The sequence below is a fragment of the Sorghum bicolor genome, chromosome 5, assembly GCF_000003195.3.
Source record: "Sorghum bicolor cultivar BTx623 chromosome 5, Sorghum_bicolor_NCBIv3, whole genome shotgun sequence".
Classification (NCBI taxonomy): Eukaryota; Viridiplantae; Streptophyta; class Magnoliopsida; order Poales; family Poaceae; genus Sorghum; species Sorghum bicolor.
In genome coordinates this window covers 69,022,897-69,041,895 of record NC_012874.2, presented here as the reverse complement: position 1 = coordinate 69,041,895, position 18,999 = coordinate 69,022,897, and the positions used below count along the sequence as shown (strand labels likewise).

The 18,999-nt window shown below is 43.3% G+C and overlaps 2 protein-coding genes across 4 annotated transcripts; one reads left to right on the top strand and one right to left on the bottom strand.

The window, feature by feature from the left end:
- On the top strand, window positions 692–4,653 carry LOC8070181 (probable polygalacturonase). The gene is made up of 6 exons (XM_002451175.2): window positions 692–1,106; window positions 1,613–1,915; window positions 2,707–2,827; window positions 2,927–3,101; window positions 3,196–3,266; window positions 3,598–4,653. The coding sequence occupies exons 1-6, from the start codon at window positions 1,092–1,094 to the stop codon at window positions 4,266–4,268; spliced, it is 1,356 nt and encodes a 451-aa protein (XP_002451220.2). The 5' UTR covers window positions 692–1,091; the 3' UTR covers window positions 4,269–4,653.
- On the bottom strand, window positions 6,108–10,600 carry LOC8070180 (agamous-like MADS-box protein AGL65). Of its 3 annotated transcripts, XM_021461752.1 has the most exons (12): window positions 10,351–10,600; window positions 9,934–9,993; window positions 9,820–9,838; window positions 9,653–9,717; window positions 9,527–9,542; window positions 9,366–9,427; window positions 9,009–9,105; window positions 8,769–8,819; window positions 8,539–8,669; window positions 7,998–8,439; window positions 6,891–6,993; window positions 6,108–6,458 (listed from the first exon to the last, which is right to left on the bottom strand). In XM_021461752.1, the coding sequence occupies exons 1-11, from the start codon at window positions 10,533–10,535 to the stop codon at window positions 6,901–6,903; spliced, it is 1,221 nt and encodes a 406-aa protein (XP_021317427.1). In that variant the 5' UTR covers window positions 10,536–10,600; the 3' UTR covers window positions 6,108–6,458; window positions 6,891–6,900. The 3 variants fall into 3 exon arrangements, with proteins under 3 accessions (XP_021317427.1, XP_021317426.1, XP_021317428.1); XM_021461751.1 differs by lacking the exon at window positions 6,108–6,458 and having other exon boundaries at window positions 6,611–6,993; XM_021461753.1 differs by lacking the exon at window positions 6,108–6,458 and having other exon boundaries at window positions 6,611–6,983.

Genomic DNA, 18,999 nt, shown 5'->3' with positions numbered 1-18,999 from the left:
AGAGATTAACTCTTTCCATCTCTAAATCCAATTTGAATTCCACCTTTCCTTTGAATTCCCCATCCTATTGTCCAATCATGAGCCAGAGCCACCTTAAAAAAATCCGAACCCATTTTCTTCAAAACAAAAAAAATAAAATAAAAATAAATGAAACAATAAGACTATCTCCAACAATCCTCACCCAAAATACAAGACCCATTTGTGCTTTGGGTAGCGCTACAGGTAAAAGGTTCTATACCTATTTTTAGTCTTCTCCAACAACAAGACCTAAAAGACAACACTCTCTACAAATGGGTCTCGAGGAGAGAGGATACCCAAATTTGGGTTATGCCTCTCCTGATATCCAAAGTGGGTCTTCTGTCTGGCTGTTGGAGGCTATAGGTATTGTGTTGGAGACCCATTTTGGGTTTGGGTTCCCAAATGGCTCTCCTGTTGGAGATAGCCTAACAAGGAACATTAGAGCATGCCAACTCATTCCAACACAAACCCTTCTCTCTCCCCCATTCACCTCCTTCCGGTTTTACTAGTCCCCAATTTCAAACCTTTCTCCTTTTATAAATCTCTCACTCACATTTGGAAACTATTAGCCCCCAATCTAAAACCTTTCTCCTTTTATATAAAAAAAATCTCTCTCACACATTTAGAAAATAAAAATATATAATCATAGGAGACAGCAGAGAGAGAGAGGAGACGAAGGAAGCAGAGTATTGTTACTGCTGGTAGTCTCCTCTCCTCCTCCTCCTCCTCCTCCTACTAGTAGCAGCAGTACAGAGGCATTGTAAAGACATCCCCTCCGCTCCCCTCTCCTGCCGCCGCAGCAGGCGCTGCAGCTTCTCTCCCCCTCCTCAGCTGCAGCGGCAGCCGGCGGCTGTTCCGCTCCCCTTCCGTTTCTCCCGGGGGTGGCGGGGGTATCTATCTGTCTCAACTGATTCTCCCGGGAGAAAAGGAGCCTCCTTTTTTTCCGGTATCCGCGTGTTCCGCTGTAGGGGCGGGCGTCTTGCGGCGGCGGCGGCGGCGTCTGGGATCGCCGCTGCGTCCTTCGCCTCCCTCCTCCTCCACCCCCGCGGCGGCCAAGACGGGCGGACGGACTCATGAAGGGCCTAGTAGTAAGTACGTTCTCCTCTCGTGATTGGATTCGATGGCCTGCTGCTGCTGCTGCTTCGTTCGCTTGATGATTTGCTTCTCGCTCTGGGATTTTTTTCTCTCTCGCTCTTTTTTTCATGGCGCTTTTCATACTCGCTCCCGAATGGGCGGGTGGCTCTTTGGATTCTTGTTTGTTTTCCGCTTTATTCATGCGCGTGCGTCGTGATTTCGCTGTGGCTGTCGAGCGCCTGCCGCCATCCCGTGCGATCCGTGCCGGAATTCGGGATCTTGTTCAGAGAATGGCGGGCCCTTTCGTTGCTCCCCTGATCGCTCACCCCCCCTCCCGCCCGCGGAGATCTTGTGGCAGCGAAGATGCCCTTTCGATGCTCGCGGCGCGAGTATGCGGGCGCAAGTTTCGGGAGCTTTGTTTGTTGATTCGAATGATTTTCGCTTCCAATTCAATGCGCCGTGTTTGGTTCGTGTGGTGTACATTGATTTTCTGCTAACTCTTGCTGCGGCGGCAATGCAGGTCGTCCTGGCATTGGTGGTGGTGGTGCTGGCCGCCACGACCGCGCGCGGCGAGCTGCGGGACCAGGCGCCGCCGGGGTCGCGCCCGCACAGCGTCACCATCACCGAGTTCGGCGCCGTCGGGGACGGCAGGACGCTCAACACGGTCCCGTTCCAGAACGCCGTCTTCTACGTCCGCTCCTTCGCTGACAAGGGCGGCGCGCAGCTGTACGTGCCCAGGGGCCGCTGGCTCACCGGCAGCTTCAACCTCACCAGCCACCTCACCATCTACCTGGAGCAAGGCGCCGTCATCGTCGGCGCAAAGGTAGTGCGGGGGGCCATTGATTTGCTTTCGATTCCGTTTCTTGTCACGGGTTGTTAAGGCACTAGTAGTTACAGAGATTCTGCTCGCGTTGGCATTCAGAGTGTGTGTGCCTATCCTTTTCAACCTGCATTGGCTGGATGTGAGCTGGTGCTAGGATTGGTATTGCTGATCTGGTCATCTTAGTCTGTTTAGATATGGTTGTTGGATGTACTACCTCAGGAAGGAGTGATTTTGACATCTGTGAGGTGAAAGTCACATGCCATGGAGCTGGACTCCATCTTTCTTGCTCTTACTTATGTTCTTTGTTATTGCTTCATATCATGGGGAAAATCCTTTGCAGGTATTACGATAAGTAGTATTCAAGTTTTGATCTAGATGAGAGGCTTGTACTTGTTTCTATTTGCTTTTACACTGCATGGAGTGAGTTTTTGGAAGGTGAAACATAGCTATTGCTGCGAGGCAGGTAGCCAAGAATAGGCAGTTTTCCTTTTGCATAGTTTTGAGGTCAAGCTTACCTCATTAATCTTGTATCAAAAAAGGCTATTCGTGTTTCTTAGGTCCTGCCATGCAGATTGTGGTCACTTCTCTGTCGTTATTGAACTTTTTTTCTCTTTTGACATGCATAACTCTTTACAAACGTGGTTTGGCATTACACATTGTATGCCATATATGTATTTTGGGATGTAAAAAGGCAAGCAATGCCATGTTCTTCAGATCTGAAGTTTTTTGTATTTTTAATTATTGAAGGTGCTAACATAAGTATCTTTTCTTTGTTTTCTTTCTCATTGCAGGATTCATCACAATGGCCGATTGTGGAACCTTTACCATCTTATGGCCAAGGGACTGACCTTCCTGGTCCTAGACATCGAAGCTTGATAAATGGATACAACTTAACCGATGTTGTCATAACCGGTAACTGCTTTGCTCTATCTTGTATATGGATTTTTAAGTTTTGTTATGTTCTTTAGTCAAAATTTAATGCCAATTGCATGTCTTATCCACTGATTACAGGGAACAATGGAGTTATTGATGGTCAGGGCTTAGTATGGTGGCAGTGGCTGCTCTCCCATGAGCTGAACCATAGCCGTCCTCATCTTTTGGAGTTTCTTTATTCTGAAGATATCGTGATCTCAAACTTGACATTCTTAAATTCACCAGCCTGGAGCATACATCCGGTGTACTGCAGGTGCAATGCCATTAACTTAGCTTTATGTGTATGGTGTGGTTTGGTGAATATTAGTAGCATTTGTATTAATGCATAATGTTTTTGTATTCTCTAGTAATGTAAAGGTCCACAATGTGACGATTGAGACCTCACTGGATGCTCCACTGACTGATGGCATAGTTCCAGGTATGTTTTTTTCCTCTGGTCTGAATACATTTTTTTATGTTCTATTTTCATAATATATCATAAATATGTTAATTCATTCTTGCTGGTAGCATTAAATGTGTTAGTGCTGAATGCAGCAAAAAACATCCTGATTCCTGAAGAAACACCGATTCTCTTTTTCCCTTTTCTTGTTGTTTTTGGTAACATCCAAGCCTGTATAATATGCCCCAACTGTTCCTCCATAGCCTTAACAAAGAATCTGAACTACTCGTACTTTGTAACTCTTAAATGCTCTTGATAGCGATGACAAGAAGTGTTTACTTATTTCACTAATTGTTCACTCTTGCTTTAGATTCATGTTCAAATTTATGTATTGAAGACAGCACCATAAGTGTTAGCCATGAAGCAATTTCACTGAAAAGCGGATGGGACAAGTATGGTATTTCCTTTGGGAGGCCTACGTCTGACATTCATATAAGCAGAGTGGATCTGCTATCATCTTCTGGAGCTGCTCTTGCATTTGGGAGTGAGATGTCCGGTGGCATCTCAGATATTCATGTTAACCACCTACGAATCCATGATTCCTACAAAGGTATTTCTTTCAAGACTTCACCAGGCCGTGGGGGTTACATAGAGGAGGTGATCATCTCTGAGGTACAAATGGAAAATGTACATGTTGGCATTGAGTTCACTGGTAACTGCTCAACCCACCCAGATGACAGTTTCGACCTGTCTGACCTCCCGACGATCGATCAAGTCACCATGAAGAACATGGTCGGCACAAACATCTCAGTTGCTGGAGTTTTGTCAGGAATCGATAATGCCCCATTCACAGCTATCTGCCTTTCCAATCTCAATTTCTCCATGGCTGCTGATACTGGTTCAAGTTCCTGGTCTTGTTCCAATGTTTCTGGCTACTCCGAGGCGGTCTTTCCTGAACCTTGCACAGAGCTCCGTGATCCATCCTCCAGTCCTTCCATCTGCTTCTCCCTTTCTAGCTACAGTGCCATTGCAGCAGCATAAATATTCATCTTTCCATTTCTTCTTCTCCCTATTTCTTGTTGCAGTCCGTGCACGATCCGATTGAGCCTCCATCACCATCTTTTTCTCAATTCTTTCCCAATAAACAAATCAGGAAAAAAGATATCACTGCCCCCTCTCATGGCCCTGAGGCTCGGATTATAAGCTGCATGATGACCTTGAAGGGGAAGAAGAATCAAGTGGGGGTTGTGAACAGCTAGGTGCTTGCTTGTACAGCTACATTTCTTTATTCAATCTGTAAGAAGGAAAATTTTTTTTGGTAGGTGTTGAGTGCAGAACAGTTGCTTCATACTATTGTCATCTGGTTATAAATTATCAAACATCATGATTAAATTATATGTGTATATTCCATCCCCCTCTTTGAGCATTCATTCAGTCTGATTGAAAGGCATGGCATGTTATCTTGTAAGTTTGACAGGCTGGCTGTGAATGTAGAGCCAGGGTGGTGCTTTGGTATAAATAAAAACTTGGTGTCAATTGGGTTGTTAGACTGATGCTGATTGCTGCTTTTGTCCTTTCTGGGGGACAGTATTAGCTTGGCACAATTGGCATGGTTTGCTCCAATGAGTGCATGTTAGGTTTGCCAATTGTGCAAGCCTCTTCAACTGCCACCTGCCGCCGAACAACTGATAGAAACTTGTAGAGACTTGAGAGCTGGTAACATGTTTGAGCTGTTCATCATGGCCTTATTCTTGTACCCTTTAGAGGAATCTCTTGGTGTCGTAGAGGTTGTTGTAGCTTTGTTATGTTCCTGTAGGGCTGCAGGAACTATTATACTATATGAACTATTATATTATATGAACTGAACTTATACAATAGGTTTGTATTAGAGTTTTCATTCAGTCGGTTTAGCTGCTTACCACGGTCGGGTCTGGAGTTCCTTTTTTCCTTTTTTTTTTGGGGTGGGGGTGGGGGGGAGTTGGTGTATGTCAGGCTTTTTAATGTTATCTGCTGCTTTTTATTTTTGAGTCGGTCTCCACACAAGTGAGGTGAAATTTTATCAAGCTGTTCTTTAATCCAAGTCACATTTTGCGTCCGGATCTTCATGTTACCATTTCAGATTACTATATGTATTTTTTTAATACCTATCCCCTCTACTATAATTGCTTCCTCTGCCCCACACAACCTAGCTCCTCCGACACTGCCACAGCAGCCGCGCTGCCATCTCTGTTTTCCACCAGGATACTGCACTGAGTTTATTCAGAAACATATACTCCCTCTGTCAAGAAAGAAAGACGTGTGCAGATCAAATTTTCTCAAATTTGATTTTTTATAAAAAATATGTACAATATTTATATCTTTAAATAAGTTTACTAAAAAAATATATTTTTAATAATCTATCTAATGATACTAATTATATTCTTTTATATATAATTGGTTAAAGTTTAAAAAAGTTGATTTATCGAGTAGCAAGAACACTATTTTAGGATAGAAGGAGTAATTCATAAAAAAAAAGGATAATACAGTCGATGGACTACACTCGGCCATGCAGATTCACTTTATCCTCTAGCTGCTTGTGATTAGACCACATGTTTCCTCTAGATGGGCACTATGACATAGCCTACTAGAGCATAGACATTAAGCCGTGTTCACTTTAACTAATGGCCTTGTTTAGTTCTATTTTTTTTTTATAAAATGGATACTGTAGCACTTTCGTTTGTATTTGACAAATATTGTCTAGTCATGGACTAACTAGGCTCAAAAGATTCGTCTCGTAAATTATAGGTAAACTGTGTAAATTTATATTTAATGCTTCATGCATGTGTCGCAAGATTCGATGTGATGAGTAATCTAAAAAGTTTTGTAAAAAATTTTGGGAACTAAACAAGGCCTAAATCAAATAATTTGGTTAAAATTACATGACCTCCATGACAGATCAATTAAGCAACATCCGCGCGAAAAAACATTGTTTAACTAAACAAATCTATTCACTATGAAATAGCAGCCTGTGAGCAAAACGATGAATAGGGATTTCCCCCTTCCCGTTCCATTAAGGAACATATCTGAACAAACTTCATATGTTAGAAGTTCTTGACTGCACGCTCTTGGTGATACTTGATTCGAGTTGGTCATGCTGTAGAACTTCATAGTATATGCTACAATAGTCATTCTAGTTGGTCTATGATGCAGAGCTTCATAAAGCCTTGTTTTCCCAAAATGCAACTGCCTGTTCTGATAAACAAGAAGTAACCATGTTTAGGGTTTGACTGAAGAACAATAGATTTCTTTTTATGGTGCATTGTCTCATGACAAATGAATACACATGTATAATGCTCAACCATTACTTTCCATGCATCTATATAGAATGGACTAAAAAATCACACTGTCATTTTAACCCTGTTAATTTTTCATTCGTGCAAAGATGAATGCCTATAAACTACTAGTTAAGTGCCCAATCCTTTTATGAAAGCTATACCATAGTTTACAGGAGACGAATTGACAGTTACAAGAAAGAATTGGCTACAATTCAATAATGTATATTTTACATTGGCATTGTTGCCTATACGTACACCAATATTTCCTACACATCTTGCATTGCTGATTAGTTTAGTGATACGGATATGGTAGCGCCTTTTGGGAGCAAATATTATCTCCGAGTTTTACCAGTGGAGGATCATCCGATCATGACTTGCTGGTGCTGAGATGGACCGTGATAAACAACGGCGTGGTCGAATGAGGCAGTTGCTAGAGTTGTTGCTGCAGGAAGCTGATGGTCAGAGATTCAGTCTTGGTCCACATGAGAGACCGAAATCAGTTAAACACATAATAATGTCAAAGTAAAAAGAAATCATAACTGCCCATTTTTCATAATCTCGACCATGAGGAGATGACATTCCCTGGATTAAAAATAATTGGTTCTCTTTTTGGTGTTGATGTGGAGACATGAGTAATGCTAAAATAGTTTTGTATCTTAGAAAATTAGGAAACATTTAGAATTTTCGATTTTATCTGCACTTATACATGATTCTATAACCAAAATATTTTGTTCACTTACAGTAAGTATATTTTTCTTGAAATCTAAAATTTAGGCCTTGTTTAGTTCCAAAAAATTTTGCAAAATTTTTCAGATTCCCCGTCACATTGAATCTTTAGACACATGCATGAAGTACTGAATATAGACAAAAATAAAAACTAATTGCACAGTTTGGTCGAAATTGACGAGACAAATCTTTTGAGCCTAATTAGTCCATGATTGGACAATATTTGTCAAATACAAACGAAAAAGCTACAGTGTCCATTTTGCAAAATATTTTGGAACTAAACAAGGCCTTAAACTAAAATTTCAAATTAACGCACTGAGCCATATACTAATTGTTGCATGGTTTCCATAATAATTTTTTTATTGAAGTAACAAATATTCCTCAGGTGAGATATTTTTTTTGAGTTTTTACAATTCAAATGAGATGCTGGTTAACCAGGACGATGTAGTAGTTGAGGATTGAATGTTTTTTTTTTTTTTTTTTTTTTGTAGTTGAGGGATTGTGAAGCAGACTTATTAGTCCGCGCCTCTCGGGTTGACTGATGCAAAATGAACTTTTTCTTAAAAAAACATATTGAAATATTTTGACAGGAGCTATAAATTTGTGATGGAAAATAGATAAACAAGTTCATATGTGGCAAAACAGACAGTTATGAAAGTAATCATCACTATAAAAGAGTGGTTTGTTCTTATGCATGGCCAAGCCTGGGGCATGGCAGTTTGGTACTCACTTGTGCAGATGACGACTGTGATTGCTGGTGATGCTGCTGCTGCTGATGGTGGTGGTCAAACATGGCCGCGCCACATGCCGCCGCCGACGCCCAGTTCTGGAAGCTGGCCTCGTCGCCAGGCCTGGGCAGGTCGAAGTGGCCGCCGCCAAAGTCCATGCCGGCGCTGCCGTCGTGCAGCTCAACAGCATCAGGCCTGAACATCCGGTCGTTGAAAAGGCTGGGGTGGTCGAAGCAGGGTGCGTACGGGAACTGCGCGCCCAGGTGCAGCGACGTCAGGCACTCGGCCTGGCTGAAGTCAGGCGGCGGCGGCGGCGGCTGCTGGTGCACCGCCGCCTGCCCGGCGTGCTCGCTGCCGCCGCCGGTGTCCGTCTCCTGCTTGGTCATGCTGAAGTAGCCTGGGTAGCCCGGCAGTGACGTGCTCGTCGAGCAACCAGCAATGTCTCTGCACCAAGACCATATCAGTTTGTTCGTCAGTTAACACTTTAACAGAAGATGGGTTTATTTTCATCAGAGCAATGGGCATTTTGGAGCTTGAGCTCACCTCTGATGGAGCAGGCTGGAGTCGTCCGGTAGCATCATGGCTTGTTGCCCATCGGCACCGCCGTTTTGGAACCAGGACGAAGGGCCCGGCTCACCGGTCAGTCCTAGAGGCAACTGCATGTCGGTCTGGAACTGAAACATACATGGCAGGAGGCAACATCTTGATCAGATATATGCAAGCCTGAAAAACATCTGACATGCACCTGAAGCTGAGGTTAGTTAGTTAGTTACCTGGGCAGCAGCACACTGTAGGCCGATCAGATGTTGCTTTGCAAAGTTCTCCTAGAGAGATCCAAATCGATGCAGAAGTCAGAACCAATTTGAGTTACTCATTTATTTTTTTTACTTATAGAACGACACTATCTGACTGGATATTGAAAATTCAGATGCAATGAATTGTTGCTAGATATTGATATTATAAAGTGTTAAGATATATCATCTGAAGTAAACAAGAAGGTTATGGATGTGTACCTTATGGATTTGGATGCGGTTTAGAGATTCTTTGAGAGATTGCTCCATTGCTCTTATATGGTCGATATTCTCAACTTTCTCAGGATCGCTCCAATAACTGAAAAACAAATCGCCTTGCTGTTACACTTCTCTCATTTTGTTGCCCATTATTTCTATGATATGCTATTATGAATTTTATCATCAATGTCATAGATGCATAACGGGGCCACCTTTAACAGGATCATGAGTCATGAAAGGAAAATCACAGCAGCACTGAATGGAAAGATTTCAAAAAGATATGCACATGCTTAAAGCATTTATCGAATATCACACAGAAATTTCTGATGCTGCATGCGCAAGTGAGTCGATGTTATTCACCTGAGACGCTTTTGAACCTCTGCCATTTGACATTGCAATGAACCGAGATGGCCTGATAACTCCTGTCAAATTATTGAAATCCAACAGCATTAGAAACATGAAGAAGTAAAAACGAAATCACATGACTTGCTTGTTCTAGTTGTCGATTCATCATACTCTACCTCGACTGTCTGACCCCTGAAATTGATTCAGAAATAGTATGTCAGTGATTTCTTTCTTTGCAATTAGGCATTTCTGTTGCAATGAGCATTCTATTTTTCTTTTTCTAAAAAAAACGGCAGAATTACCCAGAGCCTAAGAAGTCTTGAATATTTACATCGTGGTCTAGCTTCTTGAAAGTCTTCTTTAGGGCCTTTTGAGTACAACAAAGGAGATCATTGAGGTCATGCATTCTGAAAAGTGGTAAGGTAAGAGAGTAACCGTGTCGATAAATCTGTTGGTTGAGATAACTTACTTCTAAGCTCTCTAATTTCCTGTCCAGCCGGTGGAAAAAGAATACTAATTAGTATATTTTCATGAACACGTATGTTTAATCTACAAGATCAATATATAGGACCTGCAGAATTACCTTTTAGCTCTCTCTTGAGGGGTTAACTGCGCATATTTTGCTATGACTTCCTCAATGTTGCTGCAAAGACAACAACAACAATGTGTAAAGGAAAGGTATAGTGCAAATTAATAATTCAAATTACCATCTCAATTTGTTGACAAAACATTGATCGAGCTACATAGGTAGTAAGGATCATTTGAATAGAATAATGAAAAAAAAAATCCTAAAACAGAAAGACATTTCAAAAAGGGGAAAAATACATATAATTTGCAATGGTTATCCTCCCGATTTGACCACAAAATTCACCAATTCCAAAATCCAGTAAGGAAAAAGTCAATCCATGCATGTCCACAAAACTTGTGCATGAAATTAATATCGTCAATGTGATGGAGCAAACAGCAGAATCAGGAATGGATGATGCATGCACGCACATACCTTCTTTCGCCGATGCAAATGGTGGGTTTGCCGGTGGGCGAGAACATGAGGAGGATGAGATCGATGTCACACAGGATGGAGAGCTCCTTGGCCTTCTTGAGGATCCCCGACCGCCGCTTGGAGTAGGTCACCTGCCTCCCGCTGCTGTTCTCCAGCCTCTTGATCTTGAGCTTCACCCTCCCCATCGCGGAGACGACGACGACAGCAGTAGCCGCCGGTGCCGGTGCCGGTGCCGGTGCCGATGCCGATGCCGATGCCGCCCCTCCTCAACCTCAAGACCACGACACGGATCGTCACAGCCGCCGCCGTCCGTGTGTGGCAATCCGAATCCCAACGGATCGAGTTGTTCCTGAATGGATGCAGTGGCAGCAGCAGGCAGCAATTGGATTGCGCGAGCTGAACAATTGATCCGTGGAAGCCTAGCATATGTGCATATGCTTTGTCTCTTGGACCGGCGTTCTGCGACGACGTGAAATCGGACGGGCGGCGGACGAGACAATGCGGCGGACCGCCGGCCGGCAGACGACGACGACGACGGTGGTGGTGGCGGCGGGGAGGAGGAGGATCGTCGTCCGTCGGGATTTAATTGATTGCGACGATCGAGGAGGAGGAGGAGGAGCTCCTGCTGCTGCTGCTGGTTGATGATCCGACGCACGGCGGCACGGCACGGCACGGCTTGTGAATGCAGAGGGGGAGGAGGAGGAGGAGGAGGAGGAGGGATCGCGGGCTCCAAGAATTAACCAGCCGGCGAAATCGGCAGTCGACCGGGCCGGCGCGGGAGGAGGAGGAGGAGGAAGGAGCGGTTGTGCGTGGAGGGAGATCGAGGAGGGCAGAGAGGGAAACGCGCGGGAGGTGGTTCAGCTTCCCTCCCTCGCGCGCTCACTCACTCGCTCGATCACTCACAAACCCGACGATGGAAATACCTACTCCTACGTACTGCTTGTTTTTACGGCGTGCCGTACACAAGTATAATACTGCTACATACTCGGAAAGAAGACGTCATTTTGGTCTTCCCTCTCAAAACTCAAGTATCGCTCGATCGACTTCGCCAATCATTACTTGTTTTTGCAACTGTAAAGACCGAGTATTTTGGGCCACTCAACAACTTGCAAAACCGTACGCGTGTGGTTTAACTACCATCGTCGATCTGTTATGGTTTTACCTGATGACACATGATAGTGGTTTTGTCTGGTGAACCGTGAACATATATGACTTGGCAAATGTTCAACATATATGTATGTAATCGGTAGTGCATATGTACAAAATGATGGTAATCGGTAGTGCATGTATACAACATGAAAAAAAAAAGTACCAGATCAGCCCCACATGTCATCCTTTTGGACAGAGGTAAATCAACGGTGACAGATGGTATACGTAGAAACATTTCGAAACTACTCCCTCTGTTGCGAAAAAAGAGTTGTTCTACGTTAGTTCCAAAGAAAAAGTCATTCTAACATGTGCAGAATATCTATTAGACCATTTTCCCTCCCCGACTATCGATCTGCATGCTCCCTCCCATCTCAACCTCTCCACACCAACATCCTCCGCCCCTTCCACCTCGCCTCCGCGCTTCCCTCCCAGATGTGACTGGTCCCCAAGCGAGGCAGATCTGGCGTCGACACAAAGGCGCCACTCGGGCAAGGTCACAATGTCCGCCGCACCACTAGAGCGTCCGTCAAAGACAAGGACGGGACAAATATGTCGGTGGTACTCGACCCAGTGACCCTGGTGGCCTCCGTCGTCCTCTCTGACGCGGAGGCGGAGTAGGCCTACACATGGCATCATCTACCGGCGGCTCCTCTTCTTTCCCTCGGCTAGCACTGTTCATGTTGTCCTTGCCCCTCTGCTTCTCCAATAACGACACACCATTGTCTTCTCATCTACCGCACTCACACGGTTCTCTCATCCTGGTCTGCCGCCGTGTCAAAGCCGAGGCAGCTTAGATCTAGGCTAGATCGGTCAGATCCAGCCTGGGCCCTCCTCTCCTCTGTAGTTTTTTGTAATTTTTTGTCCTTTTTATTTAATATTTTAATAATAACCATGTTTAAAAAGATTATAGATCTAGGCCTTGTTTAGTTGCAAAAATTTTTGCAAAATGGCTACTATAACACTTTCGTTTGTATTTGATAACTATTATCCAATCATGGACTGACTAGGCTCAAAAGATTTGTCTTGCAAATTACAGGCTATCTGTGCAAGTAATTATTTTTTTTATCTATATTTAATGCTCCAAGCATGTGCCGTAAGATTCGATGCGATGGAGAATTTTGAAAAATTTTGCAAAATTTTTGGGAACTAAAGACCCCCTAACCATTTTGATCACGCCAGTCCGGCCGGCATGATAAAATAATGCTACCATACCACATGCGTTGGCGCGGCAAAATTTGTCATGTTGGACGACATTTCCTACGTGCAAAACCTTATCATGCCACTCTTGTTGGCGTGACAGTACTCCATCTATTCCAAATTATAAGTCGCTTTGATTTTTTTGGTAAATCTAGATTCATAGCAACATGGATAAACCAAAAAATCATAAATCATAACTCTTTGATAATATGTCGGATGAAGATGATTGTTAAAATAAAATTGTAGACCTTGATGATATTTACATCTTTATAGTTTTGATTTTTTATTTAAGGATGTTATAAGATGCTCAAAAAAGTAATATAAAATTTTATTAGCACAATAACCAAGCCGAATACTAGCCTATGGTGACAGTTGGACCTTCGACAAGATCGATTGCCGTGGTGGACCGAAGCAGACAGCTTGGAGGCATTGCCAAACCAATTAATGGCTCACATGGTTAAGCGCAAGCAGTAGGAGTACCAATGGGCTGGCTCAACCAACTTTGGGCTCGTTGGCCCAACGAGAATTAAGGTCAGCTCACTTTGACGGTAGTAGGATGATTCATTAAGGTCATGATTGGTTCGGGTTGTTTTTCTATAGAACTAAAAACTCAAAAACTCAGTTAGAGAATAATTTATGAGACAATTTTTTAAGTCTAATTAGGCTATGATTGAACACTAATTGCTATAATTATAAATATGTTACAGTACCTGTTAAATTTTAGCACCTCTATCCAAACATCCCCTAATGACCATGGAGAATAATCATGGCCTAATTAAGGATGGGGACGGTGCTCTAAACAGGTGTCCATGGTTCTTCTCTAGTGTAACTAATAAATAAACTAAATGACAAAAATAAGGGAAGAGACTATCTATTTAGTTCATTAAATTACACTGGAGAAGAACCACGGGTATCCATTTGAAGGGTCATCCCATCCTTAATAGCCATGATCATCTCAGTCACTTCCTTGGCCGAAGCTTTTGCTTTGCAGCCAGCAACTCTCTCTCACGGCTAAGAGCTAGGTGCTCCCCCAGACCTGAACCATGGTTTTGCACTTGAAGAACACAACAAGTATCGAGCTCCATTCCTTTTCATTTCAGATTCATACGGAGGGGATGGCTGTTGTGAGAAAAACGCCACATGAAATGCTTAATTTTGTTTGCGCACTGAATGTTTCATATTTTGCTCCACACCAAACTCAGATCAGGGTCAGAATAGAAGATGAGTCCCCCCCCCCCTCCTCCCCGCTGCGACTGCCATTCGTGATGAATCGATGGACGGGTGAATTCTGTGAAAGTTAACTGCGATGCAGCGTATGATGTTGCTACGGGGATATATATATATAAAAACTTCCAATCCAAATTTTTTTATTTATATTTTATTAGTGATGAATCGATGGACGGGTGATATATATATGTTTATTCATGCTAACAAGTTGTAAGTTGCTGCCGCAACCTCTATGTCAGTGAGTCTACACGGGGCACAAGTGTAGATAGCCTGTAGGGGTGTAAACCCCTCTAGTTTTCCTCAAAAAAAAAAAGTAATATCGAGGAGAAAAAATTGGTGAATGCCATAGACAGTGACCTATTGACAAGCATATATGTCGATGCAATGCGAGGTATCTGTCACAGATGGATCATCAATATAGATCATTAATATGCTCTATTATTTGAGTAATGTGGCCTACCTTGAAGTTATTGCTATAGATACACAGAAACTTTGCTCAACTCCCTGTTTATCGCACTTTGGCCTTGTTTAGATCCGAAAAGTTTTTGGATTTTGACACTGTAACACTTTCATTTTTATTTGACAAACATTGTCCAATCATAGAGTAACTAGGCTTAAAAGATTCGTCTTGTGATTTACAAATAAACTTGCAATTAGTTTTTGTTTTCATCTACATTTAATGCTCCATGCATATGCCACAAAATTCGATGTGATGGGGAATCTTGAATTTTTTTTGGTTTTTGGGTGTGAACTAAACAAGGCCTTTGTGTACTTTCTATTTCGATTGGAATGTCACTAGTACGGAGAAGCTCTACGCTGGCGGTGGAATTAAATTTTTACAGGCGGTTAATTTCAATTAAAGAACGCCTGTAAAAATAAATTGGCGTGCCTGCATATTAACCTGCTGTTGTACATGCACTTGCACATATATGTCATTATGAACCTGCTGTTGTTTTATTTCTAGATTAAATTGACTATGAAAATACCTAAATTTCTAACAGACTTTTGGGGTAGAGCTTGGGCTCGGTCTCCTTCTTTTGGGGCCCATGAGCCCCAAGTGACTAGGGTCCGGTCAAGGCGAAAGGGAAATGCCTAATTTCAATTCAATCAAAATTTCAAATATGAGTTGAAATTGAGCCTCACTGACGACTTGAACTAATGCTAGTAGACATTGAAGAAACACCGACATGCCTATTTACAGTGTAACAGTAATGATTGAATTTAATGTCGCTGAATCAGCTGACCTCCTTTTAAATCTCTTTTTCTAAGGCTACGTGTGATTCAAAAATAGCTAGTAGCAAATGCTGTTCTACGGCACAATAATCACAAATTTTGGAGGCATGGGCTCTGATGTGCCTGTGTTTTACAGTAGCCAAGCAGTGCGAGTCAACATCCTAGTTGAACCAATTCAAATTTATTTATGCCAATCATGTAAAAGTGGGTGCATGTGTTCTAATCCTTGAGTATGTATAAAGATTCAAATGTGCAAAGTGGAAGCAAATAATTGGGATAGTTTTGGTTGAGCTCCGATGGCTCCAGGTTTTCAGCCTCTTGCACTATATATTGAACACTATACAACACAATTCGAAAGGTCCTGGCTTCGCTAATAATGAACCGATCGATGGTAGGAGCTTCAAGCTAATACCTTTGGACTTCTCTAGCTCTGCTACAATGCTATTTGAATGGTGGAACTGGAGCCAGGCTAGGCCTAACCAAATAATGTGACCTTAATTCTTAGTATAAGTTGGCTCTCCTAGCGTTGTCTCTTACGTACTGCACAACACACTACACCGTACCACAACATTGCATTAGCATTAGATGTCTATCGCTAAAAATAATATTTATCGATCGATGATCTATCACTAAAGATATCTCACAGATTATCTTACGCTATTTACCAATTCACTATCTGTCGGTACAAATCTGTTGGTAAAAGTGTTGTCTATCTCGCTAATGACTTACACTGTCTGTAGAAGTCTGTCGCTATAACTTTTTAGCGTCAGATTGTCTGCCACTATATCCGCTTTTAGGGTTAGGTTGTCCATCACCAATCTCGGTGTTGTGGTGTAGTACAATCAATAAGAATGTTCACTAGAAAATGCTGATGTATGGTGACTAATATATGTGGATCACCTATAGATACCTACATTGGTATTCACTACAGGAAACACGAGATTTGCCTGGTGTAAAATCATTTGCCTGGTTCTTTTTATCGGGCACCCGGCAAATAATATATTTGCCTAGTCCCCTACGCAGAAGAACCCGGCAAACAAAAACACCCGGCAAAATATGATTTGCCTGGTGTTTTCTAGACACCGACACCCGGCAAAAAAAGACACCCGCCAAATATATAAAATTTGCCTGGTGTCGACACCTGGTAAAATAAAACACCCGGCAAAGAATCTGACGTGACGGGGCCAACGGACGGCGCGATTTGCCGTTATTCTTTACCTGGTGCCTTGTTCTCTGGCACCAGGCAAACATTTATTTGCCTGGTGTCTTTGAAGACACCAGGCAAATTAATTTTATATTTTTGTTTGTTTTTGCCCTAGTTTTTTTGTGACCTTTGTACAGTAATTCAAACTCACTATCAAAATTTGAGACAAGTTTCACTTTTCTAAGCATATTTGGTTAATTTTTTTCTTTCATTGCATTTTTCGGACGACTCCAAAGTTGAACTACAGGTACATGAAATAATGCATTAGGGTCATTCGAAAAATGATATCTATGGTGTTTGGGGTATGTCGACGCCGTACCCAGAAGCTCGCATGAAATTACCACCATCATGCCGTCGTGACATGAGGAGGTAATCGCGTACTATTTAAATTATAAAAAATCCAAACAACGTCCAAAAATCACGAAACTTGTCGATGTGTCTTGGTATCCCATGTGGAGACTATGATAAAAATTTGAGAAAGTTTCGAGCAAGTAGTAACGTCAGATGCTTAAAACCTAGACATCTCCACTTGTCAAAGTTTTGTGATCACATGTGAAGAAGGATGACTTTTAAGCATCCGACGTCAGTACTTACTCGAAACTTCCTCAAATTTTTATCATAGTCTCCACATGGGATACCAAGACACATCGACAAGTTTCGTGATTTTCGGACGTCGTTCGGATTTTTTATAATTTAAATACTCTTTCTACGCGATTACCTCCTCATGTCACGACGACATGATGGTGGTAATTTCATGCGGGCTCCTGGATAAGGCCTCGACATACTCCAAACACCATGGATATCATTTTTTGAATGACCCTAATGCATTATTTCATGTACCTGCAGTTCAAATTTGGAGTTGTCCGAAAAATGCAACGAAAGAAAAAAAATTAACCAAATATGCTTACAAAAGTCAAAATTGTCTCAAATTTTGATAGTGGGTTTGAATTACTGTATAAAGGTCACAAACAAAAACTAGAGCAAAAACAAACAAAAATATAAAATTAATTTGCCTGGTGCCTTTAATTACACCAGGCAAATAAATGTTTGTCTGGTGCTAGTGAACAAGGCACCAGGCAAATAATTATTTTTTTCCCGGATGCCACTCGTCCAGACACCCGGCAAAGGCCCAGATAGGAAATAAGCCCATCCGGCCAGCCCATTTCTCCCAAACCCTAAGTCACAATATATAAAAAAAAACTTCCTCTTCTCCCTGCGCCGCCGCCCTCAACCCGCGCCGCCTCCCCGCGCAGCGCCGCCCTCCCCGCGCCGCGCCGCCCTCACGCCCGCGCCCGCGCCGTACGCTGCGCGCCCGCGCCGTACGCGCTAGCGCCGCCCTGCGACAGCATCCGCAGCAGGGAGACCTCCCGCATCGCGGTGGGAGGCACGCCCTCGTCGTCCTCGGGGAGCCGCGTCTTCTTCAGCGCCACGATCCGCCCCGTCGCCTTCTCCCGCGCCCTGTACACCTTCCCGTACGTGCCCTCCCCAACCTTCTCCAACTTCTCGTACAGGTCCATCGCGCGCTGCCCGCCGCCAGTCGTCGTGCTCGGCGCCGCGTTTGATTTTTCTCTGATTTCTACAACATAACCACGTCAAGATACTAGCTGGAAGTTGTAAAATAATCCCATGGAAGTTGTAAATATCTTGGATGCTTCATGCTACTATAAGTAATTGAATTGGTACTATAAATATTTGAATTGCTTCATGCTGCCATATTGGGGCTTATTTCGTTATATATGTGTTTGTTGGCCTTCGTGCCCATGTCTGCTATATATGTGATTGTTGGCCTTCGTGCCATGTTTATTGCAGGTTTTGTGAACCTCCCCGTGCAGGGGAGGTGCTGTTGAAATTTCTGGTCGACACTAATCTTTTTTGTCCCTTTTTTTGCAGGAGGACCTGTGGGAGGGACTCGACGACTCGCCAGTGCACCGGCTCTCCACTGACCCCCTTCTCGGACGTCATCGACACCCTAGGTATAATCTCTATATCCTTATGTGGTCGGCGAAGCCCAGTTAGGCGTCTCCCGTCCGAAAGAGATACGGTCAGAGATATGCGGATCTCTGCATATTTGCGACCGTATCTCCTTCGGATTGTCCACGTTTTTTGGACAGCCCGCGGATGTGTGGATGGGTTAGTTTCCATGCTCCGCTCCGGTTCGAGATAGAGTTTCGACATCACCTCTCCGTTGTTCTCCGGATACACACTCTCCCTTGTAGGACGTGTATCGGGAGAGCAGCGGGGAGGTGCTGCCGAAATTCTGTCTCGAATCGGAGCGGAGCATGGAAACTAACCTCATCCACACATCCGCGGGTGGGATTAGGACCTATACTCACCTAGTAGAGAGTAGGAGCACCGCTTACATGCAATTTATTGTGTTCATGGATATGTTATATATGGTAGAGGATGGAGGACCGTTAGTGGATGTACACAGGCTGGCATAGTAAGAATGTTGCAACCGATGAATGGATTCGAAAGACCAATCAGTTCTTGAATCGTGCATTTGGCAAGGGCCCGAATAGCAAGAAAATGGCGCCGTGTCCCTGCACAAGGTGTGGTAACATGAGATCGATAGACAAGGTTGAAATGGGTAGACATCTGCACAACCATGGGTTCATACCAAACTACACCCGATGGTTCAA